The sequence below is a fragment of the Pteropus medius genome, unplaced genomic scaffold (genome assembly GCF_902729225.1).
Source record: "Pteropus medius unplaced genomic scaffold, Ma_sr-lr_union100, whole genome shotgun sequence".
NCBI classification, from domain to species: domain Eukaryota; kingdom Metazoa; phylum Chordata; class Mammalia; order Chiroptera; family Pteropodidae; genus Pteropus; species Pteropus medius.
The window spans coordinates 12868934-12896424 of record NW_024355990.1 but is presented as its reverse complement, the minus strand read 5'-3'; the positions used below and the strand labels follow the sequence as shown (position 1 = coordinate 12896424).

At 34.1% G+C, this 27491-nt stretch overlaps 1 protein-coding gene and 1 pseudogene across 6 annotated transcripts in view; both read left to right on the top strand.

Moving 5' to 3' along the window:
- TANC2 (tetratricopeptide repeat, ankyrin repeat and coiled-coil containing 2) overlaps positions 1 to 27491 on the top strand; it is a 296707-nt gene that overhangs the window by 100169 nt on the left and 169047 nt on the right. For 3 of the 6 annotated variants that reach the window (XM_039859913.1, XM_039859912.1, XM_039859911.1), the window contains exon 4: positions 4449 to 4520. In XM_039859913.1, coding sequence (XP_039715847.1) covers positions 4449 to 4520 — 72 coding nt within the window. Of the gene's footprint in view, positions 1 to 4448; positions 4632 to 27491 lie in introns of all 6 variants that reach the window. The other 3 variants (XM_039859910.1, XM_039859909.1, XM_039859907.1) reach the window with 1 other exon arrangement.
- LOC120600383 (vimentin-like) lies at positions 21369 to 27412 on the top strand (annotated as a pseudogene).

Genomic DNA, 27491 nt, shown 5'->3' with positions numbered 1-27491 from the left:
TAAAGAGAGAGGACATGCAGATTTGAAATCTATTTTAGGTCGATGACCTGCAGAACTGCTAATGCATTTGTTGCAAAGGGTTGTGTCAGGAAGAAATGAACAAAGATTGCTAAGCTTTTGGTTTGAATAAACATTTGAGTAGATGGTATATAGCTACATAAAATTTTTTATTGGGGTAAAATTCACTATTTTAACCATTTTAAAGTATACAATCCAGTGGCTTTTAGTACATTTACAGTGTTGCACAACCATCACTGCTATCTAATCCATCACCTCAAAAGGAAACCCTTTACCTGTTAAACAGTCACTCCCCATTCCTCCCTCCTCATAGTTTTGGCCTTTTGTGTCTTGCTCCTTACACCTAGAATAATGTTTTCAGGGTTTACCAATATTGTAGCATGAATCAGGCCTTCATTCTTTCATTGCTAAGTAATGTTCCATTGTATAGATATACCACATTTTGTTTATTCATTCACCAGTTAATGACATTGAATTTTTTACACTTTTTGGCTATTATCTTTAATGCTACTGTGGACATTCATGTTCAGGTTTTCTTTGAAAACATATCTTCATTGCTTTGAGCTGTATACACAGAAAAGGGATGGCTGGCTTATATGGTAATTCTTTGATTAACTTTTTGAGGAACCACCAAACTGTTTTATACAGAAGCTATACCATCTTATATTCCCATTAGCAATATATGAAGATTCTGATTCCACATCCTCACCAACACTTCTTTGTTGTCTGTTTTTTTATTTTATTTTTTAAAAAAATAACTATCCTACTGGATGTGAAGTAGTATCTCATTATGGCTTTGATTTACATTTCTGTAATGACTAATGATGTTTAGTATCTTTCCATATGTTTATTGTTCATTTGTGTATCTTCTTTGGAGCGATGTCTACTCAAGTCTTTTGCCACTTTTGAATTAAGTTGTTTGTCTTTTGTTGTTAAGTTGTAGGGGTTCTTTATATATTCTGAATTCTAGACACTTATCAAATTCATGATTTGCAAATATTTTTTCCCATTCTGAGGGTTGTCTTTTTACTCTCGAAGACTATCTTTGATGCTCACATGTTTTATCTTCTAGTTTACTAATTCTCTCTTTATCCGTATCTAAACCATTATTCAATCTATTGAGTTTTTATTTTCATAATTCTAATTTATTGTTGAAATTCTAAACTTTTATTTTCCTCAAATATTAAGCATACTACTTTTTTAAAACATGCAACATGACAGAGACTTTTAATACAGTATTTGGTCAATATTTCTCAGTAGAAACTCTCAGCATTTTTGATCAGTAATTCTGTATCTAGGAGTGGTAAAGAACTGCATAAGTGGCCATTAACAAGAAACTGATTAAATTATAGTACATGATATGCTACAGCAGTTTTTAAATGAGTTAGAATTACATATGACGAAATGACAACTGTAACACAATTGGGAACCTTAAACGAGACACTTGATTTAATCTTCTCAGTTTAAACTACATTATTATCATTTTATGTAATATCATGTTCTTGGGGTTTTTTTTGTTTATTTCCTACTCTTTTTTTCCCCAGCTTTATTGAAGGATGATTGACAAATACAAATTGTATATATTTAAGGTATACAACATGTTTTGATAAACCTAAAAATCATTGTGGAATGATGATCACAATCAGTCTAATTAAGATGTCCATTTGCTAAGATCCAGAACTTATTCATCTAATAACTGAAAGTTTGTACCCTTTGAACCACATCTTCTTTCACCCCCAACCTCTGGTAACCACTGTTCTCCCCTATATTACTATGAGTCTGACTTTATTTTTTAGATTCCACAATAAGTAAGATTATGTAGTATTTGTCTTTCTATGTCTGGCTTATTTCACTTACTGTAATATCTTCCAGGTTCATTCATGTTGTCACAAGTGTCAGGATTCCTTCTTTTTAAAGGCTGAATGGTAGTCCTCTGTGTGTGTATGTGTATGTATAAAATCACATTTTCTTTATCTGTCTGTCTATCTTTTTTATCCATCCATCAGTGGAAACTGAGGTTGTTTCCACATTATGGATACTGTGAATAATGCTGTAATGAGCATGGGAGTGCAAATATCTCTTTGAGCTAGTAATTTTTTTTCCTTTTAATACATACTGCTTTGTACAATTGCTGCTTTGTATGATAGTTCTATTTTTTAATATTTTTAGGAGCCTCCGTACTGTTTTCCATAATAGTTGTACCAATTCACATTCCCACCAATAGCGTACGAGGATTCTCTTTTCTCCACATCACTGCCAACATTTGTTATCTTTTGACTCTTTGATAATAGCTGACCTAACAGATATGAGGTGATATCTCATTGTGGTTTTAATTTGCGTTTCTCTGATGATTAGTGGCATTGAACACCTTTTTATGTACCTGTTGACCATTTGTGTATCATCTTTGGAAAAATATTTATTCAGGCTCTTTGCTCATTTTTTAATTAAGTTATTTTGTGGGGGGGGGAGTTCTTTGTTTGTTTGTTTTTGCTATTAAATTGAGATTCATTTTATTGATGGTTTCCTTTGCTGTGCAGAAACTTCTTAGTTTATGTAGCTCACTTGTTTACTTTTGCTTTTGTTGCCTATACTTTTGATGTCAAATCCAAAAAATAATTGCCAAGATTAATTCCAAGGAGCTTTCCCCTTGTTTTCTTCTAGGAGTATTATGGTTGCAGTTTTTATGTTTAAGTCTTTAACCCATTTTCATTTGATTTTTATATAAGATGTAAGATAAGAATCCAGTTTCTCTTTTACATGTGGTTATGCCTTTTCCCCAACACTGTTTATTGAAGAGACTTTCCATCTCCCATTGTTTATTTTTAGTGCCCTTGTCAAAGCTTAATTGACTATATATATGTGGTTTTATTTCTAGACTCCCTATTCCGTTCCACTGGTCTATTTGTATGCTATATGTCTGTTTATATTCTAGTACCAAATGTGTTTGATTACTATTAGCTTTGGAATATGATTTGAAATCAGAAAGTATGATGCCTCGAGCTTTGTCCTTCTTGCTCAGGATTACCTAGCTTTTCAGGGTCTTTTCTGGTTGCATACAAATTTTAGAATTGTTTTTTCTGTTTCTGTGAAAATTGACATTGGAATTTTGATAGGGATTGCATTAGGTCCCTAGGTCATTTTGAATAGTATGTACATTCTAAAAGATTAATTCTTCTAGTATATGAACATGGGATGTCCTTCCATTTATTTGTGTCGTCTTCAGTTTCTTTCATCAATGTCATAGTTTTCAGTGTAGATCTTTCACCTCCTTGGTTAAATTTATTCCTGAATATCTCAATCTTTTCAGTGTTAAGCATACTACTTTAAATTCTATGCCTCGTGGTTCTATAATCCTGTGAGACTGTTTCTTCATGGTTTTCTGATTTTTGTGTGTGTGTGTGTGTCATCTTATCACTTTACTATTGTTAATTAAGGGCCAGATACTGTATATGAAAAGTTGTGGAAATAATTTGACACCTGTGTGATGTTATCTTCCTCAAAGATTTATGTTTATTTTTAGCATGTACTAGCAGTCACGGATTGCCTTAATTTTGTGGTAGACATTGGAGCTGAGGTTCAGTCCTGTAAAGGCCAGTCTAACTTGGGTTCATATTTACTCCTAGAGTACAGCTCTTTGGGCTTCCACACAAAAGTGTTGGAGTTTTACCATGTCCTCCTCCACAGCTTGGTTCTCCCTACATGCCAATATTGGTCTTCCCAGCTTCTTTAGACCTAAGTGCCAGGATTCAGTCTTTTCCTAATAATTCTTCATCATGTTCACTTTCCAGTATATTCAGGAAGGTTTTAAATTTATGTAGTTCTAGTTTTTCTTAGAGAAAACTTGGTCTGAAGTACATAATCTGCCATTACCAGAAGTAGAAATTAACAGTATATAAGTGGAAGTAAATAGCATTTAATTTACTCTTTTTAAAATGTTAGAGGAGATTCAGAGATCATCATATAATAATGTCAGCCTTACTTGTATTTTCACATACTTTCCTGGAGAAGTGGGTAAGAAATAGAGTGATCCTGTTAGCAATTGCACATATTGGATTGTTAAGTAGGTGAATATTTTTTTTTCATGTTTGTCTTATCAGGGAAAAGAAATGAAGACGGTTGCTCTAATTGTAACACTTATTGCCTTATACCGTAATTAATTTTTTATATGACTACATCATTCCTGAGACAGTGAAACCCTTAGAAAGAAGAACCCATTTTACCTGTGTTCAGTTTCCTAGCGCTAGGCCTGGAGTTAAGTACCCAGTAAGTGTAGAAATGAATGTATATGTTGGAAATGATTTATTTGGCTTTTCACAGTGAAGGTCAATATCAGTGTGTGCTGTTCTGAATCATCCTAAAAGATAAATTTTAATAGAGAAGGAAGACTCTTTCTCACCAACTTCTTTGTTCTCTCCTCTTCTGTCTAACAGGTGGCATCTCCACAGAAAGCGATTGTGCTTTTGAGCCAGACTACGCCGTCCCACCACTTCCAGTGAGTGAAGGTATGCAGCACATTCGGATTATGGAGGGCATGTCTCGCTCTCTTCCATCCTCCCCCTTACTCACACATCAGTCTATCAGTGTTCGGCTCCAACCTGTGAAGAAGTTAACTGGTAAGGACTTTACCTAAACTTAGTATGTTTAACAGGAAACCTAACAGTATGACACTTTAGGTCATATCAGATATGTTTATGTGCATCTTTAGGTTTTCCTTTTTGGCCTTCCTAATGTGACAGACTCTTGGAAAGTGGAGCTCCTACTGATTTTAATTTAGGGAATTAGAGTAGTACTCAGTTTGACAGATTGATGTATTTATTTTCTAAATGATCCATCTGTTGTAGACATATTTTTCTAGGCTTTCAGGAAATTTCAGGTTTTGCCAGAATACACTGTTGTTCTGATTTCATTTATCAGCTTGTTCGTGTCAGATTAACAGATGGAGGTGTTATAATTTTAGGATAAGAGCTTCATAGTTCAGCAGAGGTACATCAGTCTTATTTTTGTTTGAAATCCTGGTTTGTGTATTTCATATCTATTTTTAAAAACTGATTTAGATATTTTCCTCTCCATTGTACATTCCTCCACTTCTTAATATGTTTTCTATCATTCATAAGTTGTGGATTGCACTGACTTTAATATGATCTCATAATATGAATTGCCCATCAGATCAAGTTGTTAGGTATGAAATTGTGTCTTTATTAAGTGAACTTTTGTTCTTAACCTTTTTCAGGAAATAAATTTTAGTGTCTTGAATGATACTTACGTGTGAAAATATGGGTCATTTTGTTAGATTTCTTTTAACATCTATATATATCCTAGTGAGTGCATTGACTTGGTATTGATGGTTTATGAATGTATGGACATAAGAAAGTAAGTCATTCCCAAAGGATATATTGACCACTTCCTATGTGCCTGGTTTTGAGCTAGACAGTAGTGGCAGGAGGGGAGGGGGATGTTAATTATTATATGACAATTATAAAGAAAATAAGAGGAGTGGAGGAAATGGAATTTTTAGACTGTTCCATCTATTTTGAATGAAATTTTCACAATGTTTCTATTTTTATTAAAATAATAGTATGTCTTTAGTCTATAGTTCCACAAAGCATAAGTTATTTTTCTTATATCTTATTGTTTTTCAGGCATTTTCAAATGAGTTAAAGCCTACTTTGATTCTTGGGTTATTAGATAAAATTAATAAATAGCTTAATAACATTTTACTAAAATACTTATTTCCTTCTGATATCTAAAAAATAGGATAAACTTTATGTGATTGGGCTTTATTAAAATTTTATTGCTTACAAATTCCCCCTCCTTGCAATTTAAGATATTATTGATTACTGAAAATAACAAATAACCAAATCCGATGGCTTTCAAGTAATGTTCTTCATTTTACCACACAGAAGAAATAGCAGGAAAAATTGTTTCCTTGTACAAATTAGCTGTATTTCCTGAGGTTTTAGAGATAATTACATTCCTATCCCATTTACCTGTCCTAGTTTGAACTTCAACTTAAATAGGCAACCTTTATTAAAAGATAAACACATTTAATATCAAAGTCAATAACATGCCACATATCACAGAAGTGATGCAGGGAAGCCATAATAAGAGGTATACTTGGTTAATTACATGTATGAACGATTCAGTTTTAATTTTGCAGTGTTCAAAGTAAATGTATCCTGTCAAATAGTTTTGTTTTATTTGCTGAAGAGACTGTCAAGGGCCTAAGGATTTAGAGATTGGCAATGCATTTTTAAATTTCTGAATGAAAAGAATCTGTCTTCTAAAGGAGGATGCCATGAAAATTTTCTGTGGCCAATTTTCTGCCAATTGAAGCAGATGATAAGAATTTTCTGGTTTAACGCAGAATGAAATTACTTTGAAATTTAAATTTAAAATCTTAGTCGATTATTCATCAGTTATCTTTTCTTTCCTAATTATATTTTGTTATGAATAAATAAAAAGAAAGTGAATAAAGAAAGATTAGCTGACCATGAGGAAATGTCTTCCAGAGACTGGTTCTTAACAAAATGCATTAATTCAGTCCAGCCATTAGGGCTATACTTACTAATTTATCTATTTCCATGCATTTAAACTTTCAAGTGCCTTCTATTTCTCGTATTCATATTACCAACCAAATTAAATAAGTAGAGCTAGAATGGTCATCTTATTCTGCTTTCTTTTTGACATTCTGATATTTAGTCCCTTGTCTCTGCTATAGTCAAGGTAGTTTGCTTATTATTCTTCTGTGCTTTTTTCCTTAATAATTCAACAGGTATTTGTTTAGGGCCTACAAGATGTCAGGCACTGCTCTAGACACAGTTAATAGAGTGGTGAAAAAGACAATTAAATGAAGGCCCCACCTTCAAGATATTTATATTCCATTTTGGAGAGAGACTGATAATAAATGTATAACCAATAAATAAATAATTTAGATAGTGACAAATACTACAAAAGTAATAAAGTAGGAAATGGGATAGAGATGGGGTGGAGGTAGGATTTCTTTCTATGGAGTGATCAGAGAGAGTCAGAGGGGAATATATTTGAACTGAAATGTGAATAATGAAAAGGAGCCAGCCCTGAGAGATCTGGGATCAGAGCCCTCCATGCAGAGGAAACAGCCAGTACAAAAGTCTTAAAGCAGAAAGCAGCATTGGCATGTGCAAGGAGCTGAAAGAAGACAGGTGTGGCTTCAGTGGCTTCAGCAGAGAAAGGAAGAGGGGAGGGTACTAGAAAATCGTTGAAGAGATAGGCAGAGGCCAGCGTTTTTAGGGTCATGGTAAGGAGCCTACTCTGTAGGGTGTTAAGCAGAGCTGGAATGGGAAGTAGTGTGATCCGATTTACCTTTTAATCAGATTTTGTTGGCAAGTGGTGGAGGGACTAGGGCATCCCATCCCTTGTTCATTAACCTTGTACAAGTTTTCCAGATCTTTAAATAGATCTTTAACTTCTAAAAAGTGGTGAAAAGACAATCTTTTTTTTGTTTCTTTTATCATAATGGAGTAACTTTCTTGTCATTGTTATTATGTAACCGATGTACTCTTAGTGTATTTATTTTAGTCCTTCACACAAGTGTATATGAAAACCCATTTGCAAAAATAGGTCCATTCCATTTCCAAATACTTTGACTTATCTTTAGTCTTCATGGAGTGAGACTGGGGAAAGGCCTGCTCAAGAATAAAGACATATAATTTGGAGCTTGAAAACTAATATTTACATACCTACCTACCTTGCTCTGTTCAGTACAAAAACAAATTAATAAACAGTGAAAGTGGTTGAGAGAAAAACTAACTCTGTGGTCATACTGCTTGAGAAAAACTAGCTCTGTGGTCATACTGCTCGAGTCTATAATCCTGCTGTGGTTCTGTTTCTTCATGTAAAACAAGGATAACAATTTGTCCTACCTCATGGGTAGTCATCCTGCTTATTGATGATGATCACATTGTTTAATACTTGTTTAAAACTGCATTTGCAAACATTAAATGCTCCAAATGTTTTAGCTGTTATTGTTAATAAAATTTGTTTAAATTTGGTAGGGAGTTTTTAAAATTACCTTTAACATTAGATACCAATTTCGAACTTTGAAGCTTCACATGTTTTAAAAATCATACTTTTAAATAATGATGATAATTCTCATTTGAACACCTACTGTAACACACACACATATTAGCTCCTGTATTCTTCATGTGTATCTCCATTTACAGATGAGTAAATTAAGTGTTAGGTAAAATGTCTTGCTCAAAATAATACAACTAGCAAGCTGTCAGAGCCAGAGTTAAACTCCAAACCCAGGCCCTTAAACTCCAAATTTATCTCATTATACCAGTGAAGAAATTGAGAAGTTAGCTAACTCACCCAAGACATCTGGTATATTGGTTAATACCTTTTTATCTAAGTAGCAGAAGTTATAGCCAAATGGTTTAAGCAGTAAAGAGAGACTAGAAGTCATAGAGGCCAGGCAAGCCTCAAGGTTCACTTGGTTTAGTTGGATATTGCTGTGCATTAGGGAAGATGTGGAAGAGAGTATGTAAGGACAACACACTGTTGGCCCCCATTGTTTGCGGTAACGGGATTGCCACAGCTCTCTAGATTCTTATTCAGTGCTCTTTCCAAGATGTTTTTGATCATAATATCATGAAACCCATCAGCATATTCCTTAAAATATTGATGATTAGAATGCCAGTAGTTTCATTCATTCAGTACTTACCTATTCATACTGTTTGCCTATTATGTACTCTGTAAGTTTAGTAGAAGTTAAATTTTCAGTATTCACAGTCAATAAATGTTAGTTGCAAAGATTATAATTTTAAGAGCTTTGTGTGACTTTCAGCTATGTCAAATATTATTAGTTCTGAACCGTTGGAAGGTGGCCTTCAAGCATTTTTTTAATTGCCTTAAGTGAGTCCCTCTACCTTTCTGAGGAGTAACCTTCAAATACTGATGTCAGATAGATTATTATGTAGTCTCTGGGGGGAAAAAACACAATTTTGACCCTATTTTAAAAAGTATTTGCTACCACTATCTGGGAATGACTATGTAGCAAAGCCAGTTTAGAAGGTAAATAAGTCACAATAACGAATCTGATCATGCTACAGCATAGTTATTTTAGCTATTAGCTTCAGCCAAAATATTATTTTCATCATGAATAAAATGGAATCATTGACTTGTTTCTGAGACATCGTGAGAAAATCATTTAAAGATATTTTGACATTAAAAAGAGCCTATGCATAATGTTAATGTACATAGTCTGATACATTCTAGTGTGTTATTGTATGTTCTTCACATAAGAATAATTATCTTGCAATTTTTTGGAAACACTGGAATTCAGGATATACTTTAGTGAATTTTATTATTAGAAAAAATACAGGTTGCTGTGAAGATTAAATAAGATTTCTTAAACATACAACCTAGCATGTAATAAACATTGAATAAATGTTAATTCTCATTTTTATCTTGGATAAAATGGAAACATAGTCTTGAGAAAATTATTGAAAAGCCAATTTGAAAATATAAAAAGCTTAGAGATCATGTTAGTCTACACAGTTTGATTTATTTCACTGTACTCATGATACCGTAGCATGAGTAAATATCTTGTATTTTCAGAAAAAAATACTAGAATTCAAGATGTATTATAGTGAATTTTATTAGATTAAAAAATATAATAGACGTGTGGTCATCTAAGCTCTCATTAGTCTTAAGTTAGATATTTCTATTTTAATTTCCATATAGATTAAATATCTTACCAGATATTTTTATAGGCGAAATGAGAAACTATATATGAATACTTTTAAGCTCTTAGAATGATAGTACTAATTAAACTGGATCTGGACCTCACTCAAGTACTGTTTCTAATTCAGAGTCTCTAATTTTATGCGTTGAAGATAGATGATGATGCTGTCCTAAATGCCAAGGTTTACTCAATGTTGACGTGGCTCCCCTGGCTGGCCTTGTAGCCTCTCATACCGAAAGTAGAGAACATTAGGGAGTTATTAGTTAATTCAGTTTAGATCATTTCAGTTATCATGAGTCAGTACTGTTATAGAAAATCAGAGCCAGACTGTAAAGTGGTAAAGAGGGATTTTATTCAGGAACTATTGCAATGGGGAAAAAGAGACCTCAGTATTGAACTAGGCTCAATTTCTAATATAGTAAAGACAGCTAAGGATTTATAGCCAAGGAGGAAGGTGGGGCGGGCAACAGTGTATGAAAAATTACTAAGAGGAGACATCAACGATAGGGAGATTTGTGCTAAACTAATTTAACAGAACTTTTGCTGAAGGCAGGCCAGGGTGATCAGATATCAAGGGAGATTCTAGCTAAACTGACTTAGCAGGATTCTATGCTATGCTGCAGATGATAAGGCCCAATTATGAGGCATAGTGGAGAAGAGGGCCGAGAAGGAGCCTGACAACAAGGAGTCTTCGTCAGTATGTATATTTTGAGTACCAAAATGTCAACATATATTATCAAATGAATCCTTTTGTGATGTTTACACACACTGGATTTGGATAGTGCTGTATTGGTCAAGAGCCCAGGCTTTTCAGTAGGTCAAAAGACCGTGTTAAAATTCCATACTCATTCATTTGTAAGCTGTATCTCTGGACAGCTTAACTCTTTTTGACCATCTGTCCTTATATGTAAGTAAGAATAATAATATCTTAGAGCTGAGAGGAATACAGAAATGTCTGTAGAGAGTTTCTCTATGTACCTAGCACTTACTGTGTTAAACATTTGACTTGACAGTTAATTGCTTTTTAAATATCATTATCTTTAAACGCCATTAAGCTCTATAACATTCAGTACTATACCCAGAATGTAATTCTCAATATTTAAAAAAGCCTAAAAGAAAACACAGATTACTTGTCACAAAATTATATAAGCTAACTTATTTTGCTTTTGATGAAATTATGTCACCTTACTGTGATCAATACAGTAATTGTTTAAATTAATAAATAAATTTTTTTATAGATAAAATCTTTCAAATGGAAGTTTATATGGGGGAAAATGATAAAAGAAATTCTAACAGGTGAAAAAGTTAACAATCACTTGGTCAATAATCTCAGCTATCCTGTCCAGGGAAGAAGAAAATATTTTCTATCCTTCTAGGTTCTTTTGGCTGGTCTTAACCCACATACATGAGAGATCAGAGACCCCACATACATGAGAGGTTCAGCGGCAGAAAGGTCAAATGGGGTACATGTGGCATCCTGAGCCCAGGGTGAGGGAAGAGTCTTGGGGCTTCAGAGGAGAGGGAGATTTTTCGCCTGACCGTAAGAAGAGCTGATGCTCAGTCATTAGGAGCTTGCCCTGACCTGTAGATAGGTCATAAGAAATCTTTCTAGTAATAACTCTTATTATGGGCAAGGTCCCCAAGTTAGATTCTAGGTAGTTAAGGGAGGGGCAGAAGTTTCTTCTGAACCCCCAGTTGCTTTCCGCTTAAAATAATCTACATGCCAAAGTAGCACATTTTGGGATGCCTGTTCTGAACCCCTTCAATCCTTTTTAGCTGGTATTTGGTGGTTCTAAGAGTCAGGTATCACTTTTAAACATAGTAGATACCATGAAGTTTACAGGAAAAAAATTCGTCTTTGTCCATGCTTCCTCTGTTATCTTTCCCAGAAAATTCACCATGATTTTATGCCACAGTTCCTAGGAAGCCTGTTTTTATACTTAATTGTCTCTGTCTTCTCTGCTTGCTTATATGCCCACCTCCTGTGGAATGTGAGCAGTTCACAGAGTGTTAGATGTTGAATGTAAAGACTAAATATTGGTCATCAGAAGTACTTCTCATTCACAAAGCATCATGAAAGACAAATAAGTAAAATATTCATGATTAAGAAGAGATCCTTTTAGTGACTCTCCGAACAGGAATTATAGTATGGGATTATAGAAAGTTTAGCGCTGAATATATATTCATGTTATAATAATAGAACTTATTAAAATGCTAAACCATATTTTTCCTCCTTATAGAAAATTATGTGCTCAAATTAATTGATATATTCAGCCCATATGAGTAATAAATATGTGCAATGACAGAATACTCCTTCCCTGGTGAACATTTTAAACACCAGAGGGCAGAGTGTTTCAAAGGACATTTTCATTATAAATATATCATTGTCATTTATTCTTTCATGGCATTGGCTGCCTTTTTAAAAATATGGCAATTCCAATAGACATATGAAAAGATGCTTAATGTCATTAATCATCAGAGAAATGCAAATTAAAACCACAATGAGATATCACCTTACACCTATGGGAATGGTTATCATCAGTAAATCAAAAAGCAAGTGTTGTGTTGGCGAGGATGTGGAGAAAAGGCACCCTCGTACACTGTTAGTGGGATTGCACATTGGTATGTTCCCTATGGAAAACTGGAGATTCCTCAAAAAATTTAAAATAAAACTACCTTATGATCCAGCAATTCCACTTCTGAGTATTTATCCAAAGAAAACTAAAACACTAATTTGAAAAGATATTTATACTCCCATGTTTATTGCAGTGCTTTTTACAATATCCAAGATATAGAAGCAACCTAAGTGCCCATCAGTAGATAATTGGGTAAAGAAGTGGTACATATGTACAATAGAACATTACTCAGCCTTAAAAAAAAAATTTACTATTTGCAAGGACATAGATAGACCTAGAGGGTATTATGCTAAGTGAAATAAGTCAGACATAGAAAGACAAATACCATATGATTTCACTTACATGTGGAATCTAAAGAGCAAAATGAACAAACAAAATGGAAACAGACTCATAGATACAAAGAACAAACTGGTGATTGCCAGATGGGAGTGGGGTTATGGGGCTGGGTGAAAAAGGTGAAGGGATTAAGAAGTACAAATTAGTAGTTACAAAATACTCATGGGGATGTGAAGTATGGCATAGAGAATATAGTCAATAATATTATAATAACTATATATAGTGCCAGGTAGGTACTAGATTAATCAGAGAGATAACTTCATAAATTATTTAAATGTCTAACCACTATGCTGTACACCTGAAGCTAATATAATATTGAATGTTAACTCTTAATTGAAAAATAAAAATAGTAAGACACCAAAAAAAAGAAATAAAGCCATTTTAGAATCATCTATATGTATGAATAATCTGTTTTGTTTAGACAACATAATGAACAGTGTTCTGATATATACCAGAGTTGGTTGAACATCAATGTTTTCCCTCCTTTCCTGGCTTCTGAAAGTGACTAGTAAAAAAATAGGTTATACACACACACATATGCACACACACACACATATACACACACATATATATGTGTGTATCATTTAGTGAATTTAATAAATTCAGATTTATTTAATAAATTAAGTAAAGTGAGAGAAAGATTTGATATGTATATTTTAAAGCTCAATATACCCTTTTATGTTGTATTTATCAATAAAGACATTCTGAAAGAGCCACCTGCTAGCTAATGAACTTTTTCAAATGTTGATATTATAATTTAGAGATAGCATCATACATGTGGGAAAATTTTATTCAGGGGTTAGGTAATAAAGTAAACATATCAAGTAAAAACTATATATGATGAATATTATCCTCACAAATCCCTTAAATATCATTCATGACATTCATTAAACAGAAATACTACTTCTTAATATGTCCAAACCTGCCAGTTTATCTTACTCTCTTATTGACCACCAGACGAATAGTTGGCTTTTTAAAGAATTTTTTTTTCCTTCTCCTTTAGTCATTACAAATTGAAGTCCTGATCTGGGACAGTAATGATTCCTAGGAAAGGAAAAAATCCCACATTAGAAATCTGGCCAAAGCTTGAATTACTATAAAAAGTAGAATGGATACTTTCTTACTTCCTTGAGAATAAGGATTTTATATTTCACCTCTTTACAAGTATTACCCTATCTATAAGCACTGTGGAGTTTAGCACTGATAATTACTCCTTAGACAAGCTTATAAAGGGGGAAGACTGGGAAAATAATGGAAAAAAAAAAAGAATATAAAACTCTGTAAGTTTTAGAATGGTTTAAATTAATCAGAAGGGAGTTAAAAATTAGCCATGGGAATAGTTTAGCCCCTTAAATCTCTCTCCACCCTTACACTATGTTAAAGCCATTTTTTCAAAAACAAAAATAAAACAAAACCTATGTACTTTGTCTTTTAAGGTACCATAGCCATTTCCTCATGCCAGTCAGTTCATGCAGCGCATAAGCAACATGAAAATGAAAGCCAGTGGAAAAATGATCTGTTGTCCAAGTTTGTATTTTTTGCACAATTATTCTGGAATCCATCTAATGCATAGATGAGCTCAGCTTGACTTGGGGGAGAGATGAACTTGCCCTCTTTTTCCAAAGGTATTGAGTTATTGGTCTTCTAAAAGTCACAACTAAAGAGAGTGTCCCTCGGAAATAATCATTGGGGCAAGACAATATTTGATTTAAAAAGTTTATTAGAAGAGATCAGACTGTCAAGGAAACAAAACTGAGGTGCGCTGTCCATGAAATTTTCAAATCTAACGTAAATACTTATTTTTAAGTTTGCCCTACAGCTTTCTAATTAGGTGAAATAAAAAGTAACTGAAAATCATTTGGAACAAATTTCTCACTTTGCATATTCTTTAGAAATTGCTCATACTTCTTTATTGCCAAGTTATCATTTTTAAAAGACATTTATAAGTCATGCTGGTGCAGTAGAATTACTTTTACATCATTATGTTAAATAATTCTTTAACACTAGTCCACAGCATCTGTTTACTATAATTCTAAAATGAAATCACTCTTTGCAACAAATATGTGCAATGGGATGAGACCAAATATTCAATCAAACATAAAAAGTAGCTTGAAGAAATATTTACTCTTTTAGGCCATTTTCCATCTGTTGAGTTCTATTGAAATTCATTTCCCCTTTTTATCTTTGCTGTTTTGCTTAAGTAGGTATTTTTAAATAAGATAACATACATTTTTAGAGTTTCAAGCCATTAAATTATACTTTATTTCCATAATTGCTTTAGGAAGAAGGTAGAAAATATACTATTACCCATAATTTATTGATGATGAATTTGAAGAGTGGAGTTAAGTGGTTTACCCAGGGTTATGTGCAGTAAGCAAGTGAGCCATTATTACAAATAGATTAGAAGACTAGTCAAGTGCATGTCCTTCCTACCACATTGCAGTCCTTTTTATTCACATTTAACCGAAGTTATCATCATATATGGAGATCAATACATCATAAACCTATGACTAACAAATATATAATTATACTAGAATTATTATAGTGGCAGTGCTGCCCACATAAGAGAACGATGTAATAAATTCACCTAATTGTTTTGCTTTACTTTGTGTCAGAACATTTCATTAACTGTATGGTGATGGGAAAGAAACATACTTTGATATGATGTTGAAGTTTCATATAGAATTGCTCTAAGTAGATGAATAACACCAACGGACCATGCTTTAGAAACCTATTGAAAAAATTTTTCTATACAAGGCAGTTCAGAGCCATGGCTAGAATACTGCAGAGAGAGCACCATTAGCACTGCTAAATCCATGCATTGACACTTTCCCAAGTTCCCCCTTCTCCCACGATTCTTTTTTGAAGCTATCCTGCTGTCCAGTGGAAGGGAAGGGACTCTTCTGGATTCTTGGGAGGTGAGGAGAAGCTATGACAACAGGAAGGTTCTCCAAGCCCAGTAGGGAAAGACCTTGAGAAGCATGAGATGGAACTGAAACTCTGTTTCACCAGTGATTAACACAAGGAATTTCCTATATCATGAGTGGAAGGCTGTGCTCATTTTCAGGGAAGTTACTGTCTTTTGAACCTTTCTGCGTCTAGAAGGAATACAAGAAGTAGTATATATCTCTTTGAAATTGATGCCATTGCTACTATATTAGATAGTCAATTGATGGTTCTGTAGTTTTGGTATCTGATGCTACCACCTAAGTGAAAGGCATTTAATCAGGTTTTTAATATCTCTTAGTATCTAAAAATAGATTTTCTGCAGTTTTACATTCTAGACAGTTCCTTACTTGTCACTGTCTAATTTTACCATTTACCCAATAAATTATGACGATAACACAGGCACATATTAGCTTGCTAATGTATTGTTAATCTTTTTAGTTACCTTATATGCAGGTTTTTTGTTAGTGACTACTTAGTTACTATATTTTGCAATATATATTCATTCACACAGCTCTGATTTAGGAATTCGGAAGAGAAAAATCTGGAGAGGAATCAGTAAGAGAGGAGTTTATAGCTTTAAGGCATGAGGAGCTTACAGGTTTTTAATATAAATCGTTCCCAGAATCCATGTCACAGCTCCTTATATGGTGCTGCTTTTTTCCTCTCGGTTGCTATGACAACAGCAGCACTGCACCATTCATCGGCTCTGGACCTGGGCTGCATTGCTAGCCTTCCGTGTTACTCCTGAATGTTAAGAACATCCGTGAATCATTCACTATGTTAACGCTGCGCCATTAGAAACCTCAGAACCAGTTCTTCCAGCAATTTGGGCTAACAGAAGGGTAAACTAAACTGCGCCACAGAGAAAGACGTATAAAAGTATTTCTTTTTTACTGAGGGAATCATGCAATCTGTATTTGCTGCAGTATTCTGAAAGGATAAGCTAGGTTAGGCTATCTAACGAAAAGAACTCGTCCATGTAATCTGTTTTGAAATCATTAGCTGTTCAAAACAAATACCCCGTTGCATCTCTGGATATAAAAAGAAGCAGGTGATGTTGTTAGGGGTTCTAAGCTCCTTTGGGAGCATCATTTGAGCTTTGGGACCGTAATCAACATTTGCTGTATGAAGTATCACCTGTAACGCACAGTAAGTTCTGGGCAGTGTGAAGAGCTGGCTGGAGAAGATTAAAGTGTGGATCATTACTGATGTGTCAGATCTGATAACGGCAGGATCAGTGAATAAGAAGAAGCCTTTTAAGGTTTTCAGGAGAAAAGACTATCTAGTATTGACTAATGAGGAAGACAAACTAAAGCCTGTGAGTATGATGAGCAGAGTGTTTGTGTGTTACATGGATTGCCGAGCTATAAGGCCTACTCTGAGCTTTGTGGAAAAATAAACGCAACCTAAGAGAATTTGACACTTAGTTTTCAGGGAAGCCATTAAGAAATGTCATTAGGCACATTAATTTTTAATTGTGTGTTCTTTTACTTTGTGAGTGTGTCTATATGAATCTTTTAAAATAGTTTAATATCTTAAAAAAGATTTCATTGTGAAGAAAGCTGTTAACTCATTTTTTGCAAAATGTAAATGTGAAGGTCAGAATGCTTTTTTTGTTAGATTGTGATTCCAGAATAGATTTCTACTTCCTATTGCAATATCCTTACATGTAAAGTACATTTTAAAAATATAACAGTTATGGAAATTTAGAATTTCGTTAGCATGCTTCTTTAACACATCAAATCTTTATTTCATTAACTGGAGTGCTTACAAATGAATGCTCTTGCATCGTTTTAAGGATTTTTTAAACTTGACATTATTTGCTAGTTATGTTGATTTATGTTGTGTTTTCCCAGTAGAGAAAGGTAAATGAAAGATTTTCCATCCTTGTATTTTTAGACCATTTGTTAATTATCACTTTAAGATAAATTGAATTTATAGATTGACTTTTCTCAAAAGATTTTGTCTTTTTGGCTTTTAATTTCTCTTTTTAGTTCTTTAGCTAACCATGGTAATTTAGAAATGGACTAAAAGTAGGAACTTGGTTTTTCAAAATTAGAATATTTAGACTGATCTCCAGCAACTTCACAAAGGAAAAAGGCATTTCATCTGGGCTTATTCTTTGAGTTATTTATCTTCCTTAATTACTCTTCTTAAATGCATTTTGTTCAGAGAAGATGTACTTTAGGGACATAATTGGGTTCCTTTAATTTACACAATTAGGGAAAAAGGGTTTTGTTATTTTGTTATTACTGCAGTTTGATTTATATTCTTTTTCTATTTTGAGATTTTTGCCTGTAGATGTGTACATAAGACTTTGTCTGATACTTAAGAAACCTTTAAATAGGGAGAATTAATATTTTAAAGGATAATGAAAGTATTAATCACTTACATTTACCGTCATATCTATCATTAATAACAAGATTTTACTTTGGTTTGAAAGCTTGTAATAGATTAAATAAATTGAATATTCACATTTTAACCATTGCCATCCAAGAATATGTGAATTTTAAAATTTATGTATATTTAATAACTGTACATTGTGAGTTAACACTTTTTTATGACTAGTCTGTCCTCATGAATGTATACAAAAGGTTTTTTATTCCATTGCCTCTGAAACCATAATTCTTATTAATGGTAACAAAGACTGATTTGAGTACTTTTTAATAAGGGTTACATTTTTAATTATAGATTTATTTATTTTAAAGTAATCTTTCTTGGAGCACATCCTGCGATATTTTTATTTTAGGGACCTTGTCCAATGGATATATTCCTAAAAGGTTGTATATAAGCATATTTGTTTGTTTGTAAATTGTCTAATTTAAAATCCACTAGTGAAGCTCCCTATTTGAGAGATTCTGTAATAAGCCGATTTGGTGAATCTGTATATTATATGCTGTACTAGGTTTTCTTAATGTAAGACCCATCTGGTTTATTTTAGTATGTAAAGATTCAAGTTGCAGATTGAACAGGCAGCGTTCTGTGATAAAAAATAAGCCTCATGCTTTGGACTTATAATTTAATCCTTCAGTTTCAAAATAGTCTGACATCTTCAGGTTTACTTTCTGAAATCCTTTGAAGTCTTTATAATATTATTTATATAACAGATAACTGGGTAAAATCTTAGTTGATAGTAGGCATTGATTTTATTTGGGAAGAATGTGCTAGTGAATAGATAATATATTAAATTTATAAATATAAAAGGCTTCAGTTTCTTCCCTAGTTTCCATTAACTAAAACATAAACTCATCATCCTAATAACACTTCTGATTATCTAAAAATGTGTTAGTACCGTTAATAGGTTTTTACTAGGAAATAGGTGCCTTATTTCTGTCAGGATCTACATTAAGACTCAAAGTCTCACATTGGTGGTTATTTTAAAAGAATAATTTCTAGTTATTTTTTCCTCATGGGAATCAGTCATAATATTTGTATGATAATTGTGTATTCTTTATTGCTCCAGCATTCTATAGTAAAACATTTTAACCACTTGTAAGCTTTGCAGCTTAGGACATGTTAACCTCCCTGAAGTTTCTCTTCTATAAAATTAATGAAATAATGCCTTATTATATTGTCATTGTAGGCACTAAGAAAGAAAGAATATATAAAAGATCTAGTATAGTACTTGTCATAATGGAAATATCCTCTAAGTAATAATTCTCTTTCTCTGCCTTTCATCTCCACTGGCCTACTTCAGTGGTTCTTGGACTTTTCCTTGGGAATATTTTTAGGACAGAGGAATTTGAATGCACACCAGAGAGGTGTGAGATGTAGCCTGGAGGGGCATCCAGAAGCAAACCTGGAAATATTTTGGAAGTCTTATATTTTTTTTCTTTTAAAATAGTCTACATTCTACATTTCTTATCATAAAAAATATTTTCCAAAGAAAATCTTTAATTAAAACTCACTCTTCAAGAAAATATGCCACATTTTCTCTTATAAATTTATATACTACTGCCTATCTGTATGAATTCTCAAGTTTAAGACATACTACTTAGATCTCTTGGTCTGGGTATTATTTTGGGGAAATAAAGATCCTGAAATAAAAGAAGTGTATATTTCTCTGGAAAAACAGATTGAGAATCAAGAGGCAGGAATGAAAAACAAATCTAATTAAAGGTAGAAGGCTTACCCACTTCAAAGGAGTGAGTAGTGGTAAGGGATTGGGTCCAGCTGTAGTGAGATGTGAAAGGAATATCTTCATGTCAGAAATAAAGAAGAATGATGATGGAGAACCTAATAGTTGATCATTGTTAAAGCTGTGAGAAGTCCTGCAATAAAGGAACCTATTTAACTGTGTAGCATCTCTAAAAGTTATCTGACAACAGAGCCCCTTTTGTTTTCTTGTGCAACTCCTACAGAATCTTGTCCAACAAGTAAGTGTACCAAGGAGCACACTTAGGGAGTTAAGTGACTACAGGAAGTTATGTCATTTAGAAGGAAAGAAAAATGGGTAACTGCAGAACAAAGTATGACAGCAATCATGTTGGCACTCCAGAATATTATAGAAAAGCTACATTTTGCTCAAATTCCCCAGATAAATCGTGCTTTAATGTTTTAAAGAGTAGTATTGTATTTTTTAGGAGGGAGTAAAGATTGTATTTACCAGATGGATTAGAAAGGGAAATGATAAATAAGGTAACTTGAGTAAAAACTTGAAGCAAGAGGACAGGATGCATTCAAATGGTAAAATACATTGGTTAGTCTGGAGCTTAAAGGATGCTGTGGAAGAGAAAACCGAGACTAGATTAAGGCAGCCTTTGGGGCAGTGGTAAACTAGGATGGTAGCAGTGGAAAAGGTACAAAGAGAAAAAAGATTTTGAGGAATAAGCAGATTGGTGACCAACCAGTTAGTTATAGAATCCAGGAATATGGAAGATCTGTCAAAAATGATTCCAAGATTTTAAGAATGGAAATTGATGGCCTCATTTATAGGAACAGAGAGATTAGGAGCGATGATTTTGAGAAAATGAGGCACATTGAGTTCAAGATGATAGTACAATATTAGAGTGGAACTATAGTTTTTATACTTTAAAAAGAAATAATATTTTAAAATATAAATTTGGAAGTTATACACATAGAGAATAGTTAAAACTTTAAGAATAGGTAAAAATCACTTTAAAAAGAATAGAACAAATAAATAGAAAAGATGGGGGATAAATATTCATGTGCATTTACCAGGCATTTTCACTTTAACTCATTTGATCTTTTCAGTAGCATTTTGAATTATTATAGCCCTGGTCTTATAGATAAAGAAAACAAGACCTAATCAAGTTAATCATTAAGCAATTTAGGCATAAGAGATCATGATTCCAAATTAGGTCTTTCTCTAACTTCAGTACCTACTCTAAGGGGTCAAGAAGTAAACCTAAGGAATAGAAAAATTCATGTTAAAAGACAGATGAGATTAGTAAGGAGCAGTCTGAAAGATATTGGGAGAACCAAGGTGGTATAACTACTATGGAAGCTGAAGTTTGAGAGGGTTTCAGAGAATATTTAATCACTGTTTTCAAATTCACATAGAGTTCATGAATACAGATTTATACGGGACCATGAATCTGTTATGTGGTTCTGCTTTTTGCTTTCCTGAACTCTTAGCTGCAGTGGTCCATATTAAGCAAATAATTATATTCTGTTGCTTTAAAGAGGAGAAAGAGAGAGGCTACATAAAATCCATACTCAGCTACAGTGGTCCGTATTAGGCAAATAATTATATTCTGTTGCTTTAAAGAGGAGAAAGAGAGGCTGCATAAAATGGGTAGGAATGTAGGTAGGAGAAGGTAGCATCTAATGAAAAATTCACAGCCAAATACGCTTTTTAGAGTTCTAGCTGGTTTTTTGGTGCCTCTAATTTATAGTCACATGTAGGACTCTTCAAGACTTTTGAAGGTAATTTTTCTCTCCATTTAACATCATCACCCCAATAAATTTCCCTTTATTATTTTAACTTAGCTGAGCTAGGCAAGATGACTCTCTTACATTGACATCTGTGATAATGGTTAGTAGTTCAGATTCTGCCGCTTACTTTGTAATATTGATTATGTTATATAACCTCTCTGTTTCCATTTCCTCTTCTATGAAATAGATATAACAACTTCCATAGGGTTTGTAAAGATTAAATGAGTTTAAATGAGTTTTTAAAGGGAAAATACTTACAACAGCCTCTAGTACTTAGTAAGTACTCAATAATAATTGATGATGATTTCACTTATTGGCAAATGCAAGACTGTATTTATCTCTTTCTGTACCTTTCTTTACTTTTCCAGTTTTTCCTTTGGTGGGAAGGGAAACTTTTTATTTTTACTTGTTAGGTTAAGTGTTTAATGTGAGCAGAGAGTTAAAGCTCTGAACAGAAGGGTTAAAACATGCTTGGATTTAGAAAACATCTCGCTGTAAAGAACAGTGGGTACTGGTGTTGACATCTCTCCGTAACACTGGTATAGTAATCATTAAAGCTGAAGGATACTTCAGTGCGAATTCATATGACTTCCAGTGAAATCTGGTTTCATATTCAAACTAAAACAGTTGATATGTGTATAATGTTCCCTTCCTTGTTTAATTTAAAAGAACCTCCTTCCAAAACGTATGAATAAATAAGTATAATGTCATATTATTATGCTATGATGAGATGCTTAGAATTACGATAAAGTTATACATTCAGTGCACAGTGGACTTTTCCATTTTAGCATTCGTTACAGATATAAATATTAAATGATTTAGCAATATAGTTTAGCATAAAGGGCATATAACACTGTGGACTCAAATCCAGGACTGTCTGAATTTGAATCCCGACTGACACTAAGTTCTCTGTCTTTGGGCAAGTAATTTAACCTCACTTTTTCTCATGTTTCTCATCAATTAAAAGACGTAATAATAGTATCTACTTCATAGGGTTATTGTGAGGAATAAAATACTTTGAACAGTTTCACATCATTAGTGCTTAGTCATTGTTAACTTAGTGCATGGCATATAGTGAGCACTGTTTATTACCTATGCTTATACCATTATTATGTGCTCACAGTTAGATATACAAAACTTTAAAGTGGTCTTTATTACCAAGAGTGTACATAATTTTGAGTGCTTGTATAAAAAGATGGGTTAGAGCTACTAAGTCTAAAATACACCTGTGCCCAGAAACACATAACAACTAAGAACAAGAGAGTTCACACTGTATCAACAGTGTTCTGCCTGTTTTTATAATACTAACTTAAATTGGAAAAATAAGTTATAGTCACCACCTTCTATTTCTCTGATAGTAATCTTCTGTTATAGGTCTGTACAATTGTAAAATAGGAAATAATTTGAGAAAGCTATGTATATTTCTCCTTCAATTGTTATAAATCTGTTAATTTACTCTGTTTACATATCAGGGGACATGGTTTACCTTAAAAGTTATAACTGAATCTGTACAATAAAAGGTTTTATTACAGGTATTATTACCAAATAATTCTACATATCTTTTATTAAGAGCAAAATAGGTTTTTTCAGCCTTGAGGCTCCTCTAAGAATTTAAAGCTCTGATTTAGTACAGTTTAAATTATATTTAAAATACTAAATTCAGAAAAGGAGTCAGTATTGACAATCACTTTATAAATCTGTTAATTTTACTGTCTTTTTACATTTCAGGGGACATGGTTTAACCGAACATAATTGAATCTGTACAATAATAAAAGTTTTTATTATGGATATTATTAGCAAACAAGTCTACATATCCTTTATTAAGAGCAAAATAGAAAATAGCTCAAACCAAATTGCAGTGGGATATGTTGTGTTGTAACAGTAGGAATGTAAGACTGATTCCCTACCATGTTTTTTCAGCTCATTAGCACAGTTTGATAAAGTAAAATGTTTAAAAGCAAGATGAATGAAATTACTGCTACATCAATGCCAAACTAAAGTAAAACCGATTATAATAGAAATCTAGACTAAAAATTTGCCATGTAGAAAGTCTGTGGCTATAGTGGTTGAGGATCTATAAAATAAAAGCTGTCTGGGAAGAGGGAAAGGTCGGGATGATTTGTTGATTGCTTGTATGTTTTGTTTTTTTTCTGAACAATCCCTTCCCCCTAATGAAAAAAAAGTAGGGAGATTAAACATATATCTCTTACCAAATATCACACCATTATTACTTTTTCAAACAAAATTTATTTGGTGTTTTTGTCTATTTTGCACTAAGTGTATGGGTTTGCATGTAAATTTGCTACCATCACAGGGCTGATGGAGATATCCAGTATTAACGGATGTTCAATTCAAACATCAAATAACTTACTTTCAAGACGTTTTTTAATGATTTACTTCATAGCTTTCAAATTCTGAAGGCACTTTGGAGATCATCTAGATTGATGAGTCTTAAAGTTTGGCCTATGGACCAGCACCAACAGCATCAGCATCACCTGGAAATTTTTTGGAAGTTCAGATTCTCGGGCCCAAACCAGAACTACTGTATCAGAAACTCGGAGGTGCGGGTTGCGGAGGGACACCAATCTGTATTTTAACAAGCCCTCTGAGTGATCCTGATGCATGCTAAAAGTTAAGAGTCACTTATCTAGATAACACAACTACTGAGGAAGATGTTTTTCACCATAGTGCGTCAAGTAAAATTACACACTACTTGCTTTTGAGGTCAATTGGAAAGGAAACTTTTTTTCTCGAGCAGTAGATACCTTTGTATTATATCTAGAACAAAATGACTATCTTTTATGTGTTAGGCTGCCTGAATGTTCTCTCTGTAGTTGAACAGACTGGGTATAAAGTATTTGGGACAGCAAACAAATTAGTCTTTGGCCAAAGCTACACATCAAATTGGCTGTAAGATAGACTTTCAGGGGAAAACTGCAACATTTTTAATTGCCTGAGTCTGCTTTACTTTAGAATTGGTGGGAAATAGCTGGATTGCCCAGACTTTCCACAGAAAAGAAACAAAGAGAAATAGCAGTATTCCCATAGGAGTAGTGGAGACTTAGATGACATAACCACCACCATTTATGAGACCCTAATAAGCCTCCTACAGCTGAAAATTTGTCAGTTTATTGGTGAATTCCGCATGATGGCCTGTTATCAATGTAGCTGATTTTATTCTTTCATATGTGAAAGAGAACTAAACATTAGAAGCTAAAAAAAAGGTTAAGACTGTGGTTGAAAGTGACATGTTTATTTTTCTATATTTTCATTCTCTCTGTACCCTAAATATCTTTTGTTATCCAGAGATCAGTACATTTTTTAAAATATATATTTATTCCATTTTAGTGTACCTAATAATACAGATTATGCTATGAAAATGTCATTATAACTTGCAATATAAATGTTCTGCTACTTAAATAAATGAGAATCAAATAAAATTGACTTTCTAGTAATGTTTATTATTAGGTCACTCTCAAACTAGATTGACCGTTTAAGACAAAGATCAGTAAACACTATTCCTTATAAAATTTTTCTTAAAGGAACAGATAGTAAATAATTAGGCTTTGTAGGTTAATGCAAAATCAAGGATATTAAGTTTTTATTTAACCATTTAAAATGTAACTATTTAAAAATGTAAAAGCTATTCTCAGCTCATTAGTCATAAAAAAAAGAAAAAGAAAAAAAGGCAGATGGCCAAGTTTGGCCTGCAAGCGATAGTTTACCAGCCCTTGACTTATGATAGAGAGAATTCTTAGATATTTACCCTTCATATTTTGAGGTGGTGTAAATCAATGATTACAATATATGTTAATTATGTATTTCTACATAATGTTGTTGACAATAAATTTGATTAACAAATTCTTTTTCTCCAAAATATTTTAAAAATATAAACATTAGTCCTTCCTCAAATAACTTACTAAGCATTCCAAATTATAGAATTTAATTTCACGATATTTACATTAATGGGGAATCAGGAAGATGAGTTCTAGGTGGCTCTTCAAGATAACTTTAGAATATTATGAAAGCATAGATAGATATGAAAATTTATATCAATTCATGAATAAGAAACAATAAATTTGCTAGCGAGAGAAGAAAAAAAAAGAAAATACATGACAATATGAAGAGAAACTGATTGTGTTTTATGAATGTGTAAAAAATTCAGACTGCACCCTCGCTCACCTCTCCGCCCAGAGCCAGTCTGCGCTGCCGCAGCGGCCCAGCCCTCCGCCACCTTCCGCAGTCATGTCCACCAGGTCCGCATCCTTCTCCCACCGTAGGATGTTCGGCAGCCCAGGCACCGCCAGCTGGCTGAGCTCCAGCTGGAGCTGTGTGACCAAATCCTCCCACACTTACAGCCTTAGCAGCGCGCTGCGTCTCAGCACCAGCCACGGTGTGTACGCCTCGTCCCCCAGTGGTGTGTATGCCACATGCTCCTCAGCCGTGCGCCTGAGGAGCAGTATTCCCAGTGTGCGGCTGCTGTAGGATGTGGTAGTCTCACTGGCCGACGTCATCAACACCAAGTTCAAGAACACCCGCGACAACGAGGAGGTGGAGCTGCAGGAACTGAATGACCACTTAGCCAACTACATTGACAAGGTACGCTTCCTGGAGCAGCAGAACAAGATCCTGCGGGCCGAGCTCGAGCAACTCAAGGGCCAGGGCAAGTCGCACCTGGAGGACCTCTACCAGTAGGAGATGCGGGAGCTGCGAGGTGGAGCCCAGCGGTGTGGCCTAGGACATCGAGGCTCCGGGAGAAGTTGCAGGAGGAGATGCTTCAGAGAGAAGAAGCCGAGAGCACCCTGTAGTCCTTCAGACAGGATGTTGACAGTGCTTCTTTGACATGTCTTGACCTTGAGCGTGACATGGAATCCTTGCAAGAAAAGATTGCCCTTTTGAGAAACTGCGGTGAGGAAATCCAGGAGTTGCAGGCCCAGATTCAGGAACAGCACGTCCAAATTGATGTGGATGTTTCTAAGCCTGATCTCACGGCTGCAGTATGAAAGTGTTGCTGCCAAGAACCTTCAGGAGGCTGAGGAATGGTACAAGTCCGTTTACTGACCTCCCTGAGGCTACTAGCCACAACAATGAAGCCCTGCGCCAGGCAAGCAGGAGTTAAATGAGTACTGGCAACAGGTGCATTCCCTCACCTATGAAGCAGATGTGCTTAAAGGAACAGTCTCTGGAACACCACATGCATGAAATGAAAGAGAACTTTGCTGTTGAAGCTGCTGACTTCTAAGACACCATTGGCTGTCTGCAGGATGAGATTCAGAACATGAAGGAAGAAATGGCTTGTCACCTTCATGAATACCAAGGCCTGCTAAATGTTAAGATGGCTCTTGACATTGAGATTGCCACCTACAGAAAGCTGATGGAAGACGATTGCTCTGCCTCTTCCAGCCTTTTTTTCCATGAACCTGAGGGAAACCAGTGTGGATTCACTCCCTCTCAAAAAGGATACCCACTCAAAAAGGACGTTTCTGATTATAGAGATGGACAGGTTATCAGTGAAACTTCTCAGCATCACAGTGCTCTAGAGGGAAAATTGCAAACACTTGGTGCAGCAATATATTACCAGCAACAATAAAAAAGAAATTGATTTCTTAAAGAAACAGCTTTCAAGTGCCTTTCTTCGGTTTTTCAGGAGCGCAAGATAGATTTGGAATAGAAATAAATAAGCTCTAGCTCTTAAGAACCAACACTCCTAAAAGATTCAGAAAAAAGTTTACAACAATCTAGTTTACGAAGAAAGCTTGTGTTAGAATACTTTTTAAAAAGTATTCTTGAATACCATTCAGACTCCTTTTTTCCAACAAGTATCTGACCAATGTGTTTCTGCTTCAATCTTTGGAAAACTCAAAAAAAAGAAAAAATTCAGCAAAGTTTGGAATCATGGACTATTCAGAATTTCAAAGCCTTAGCTA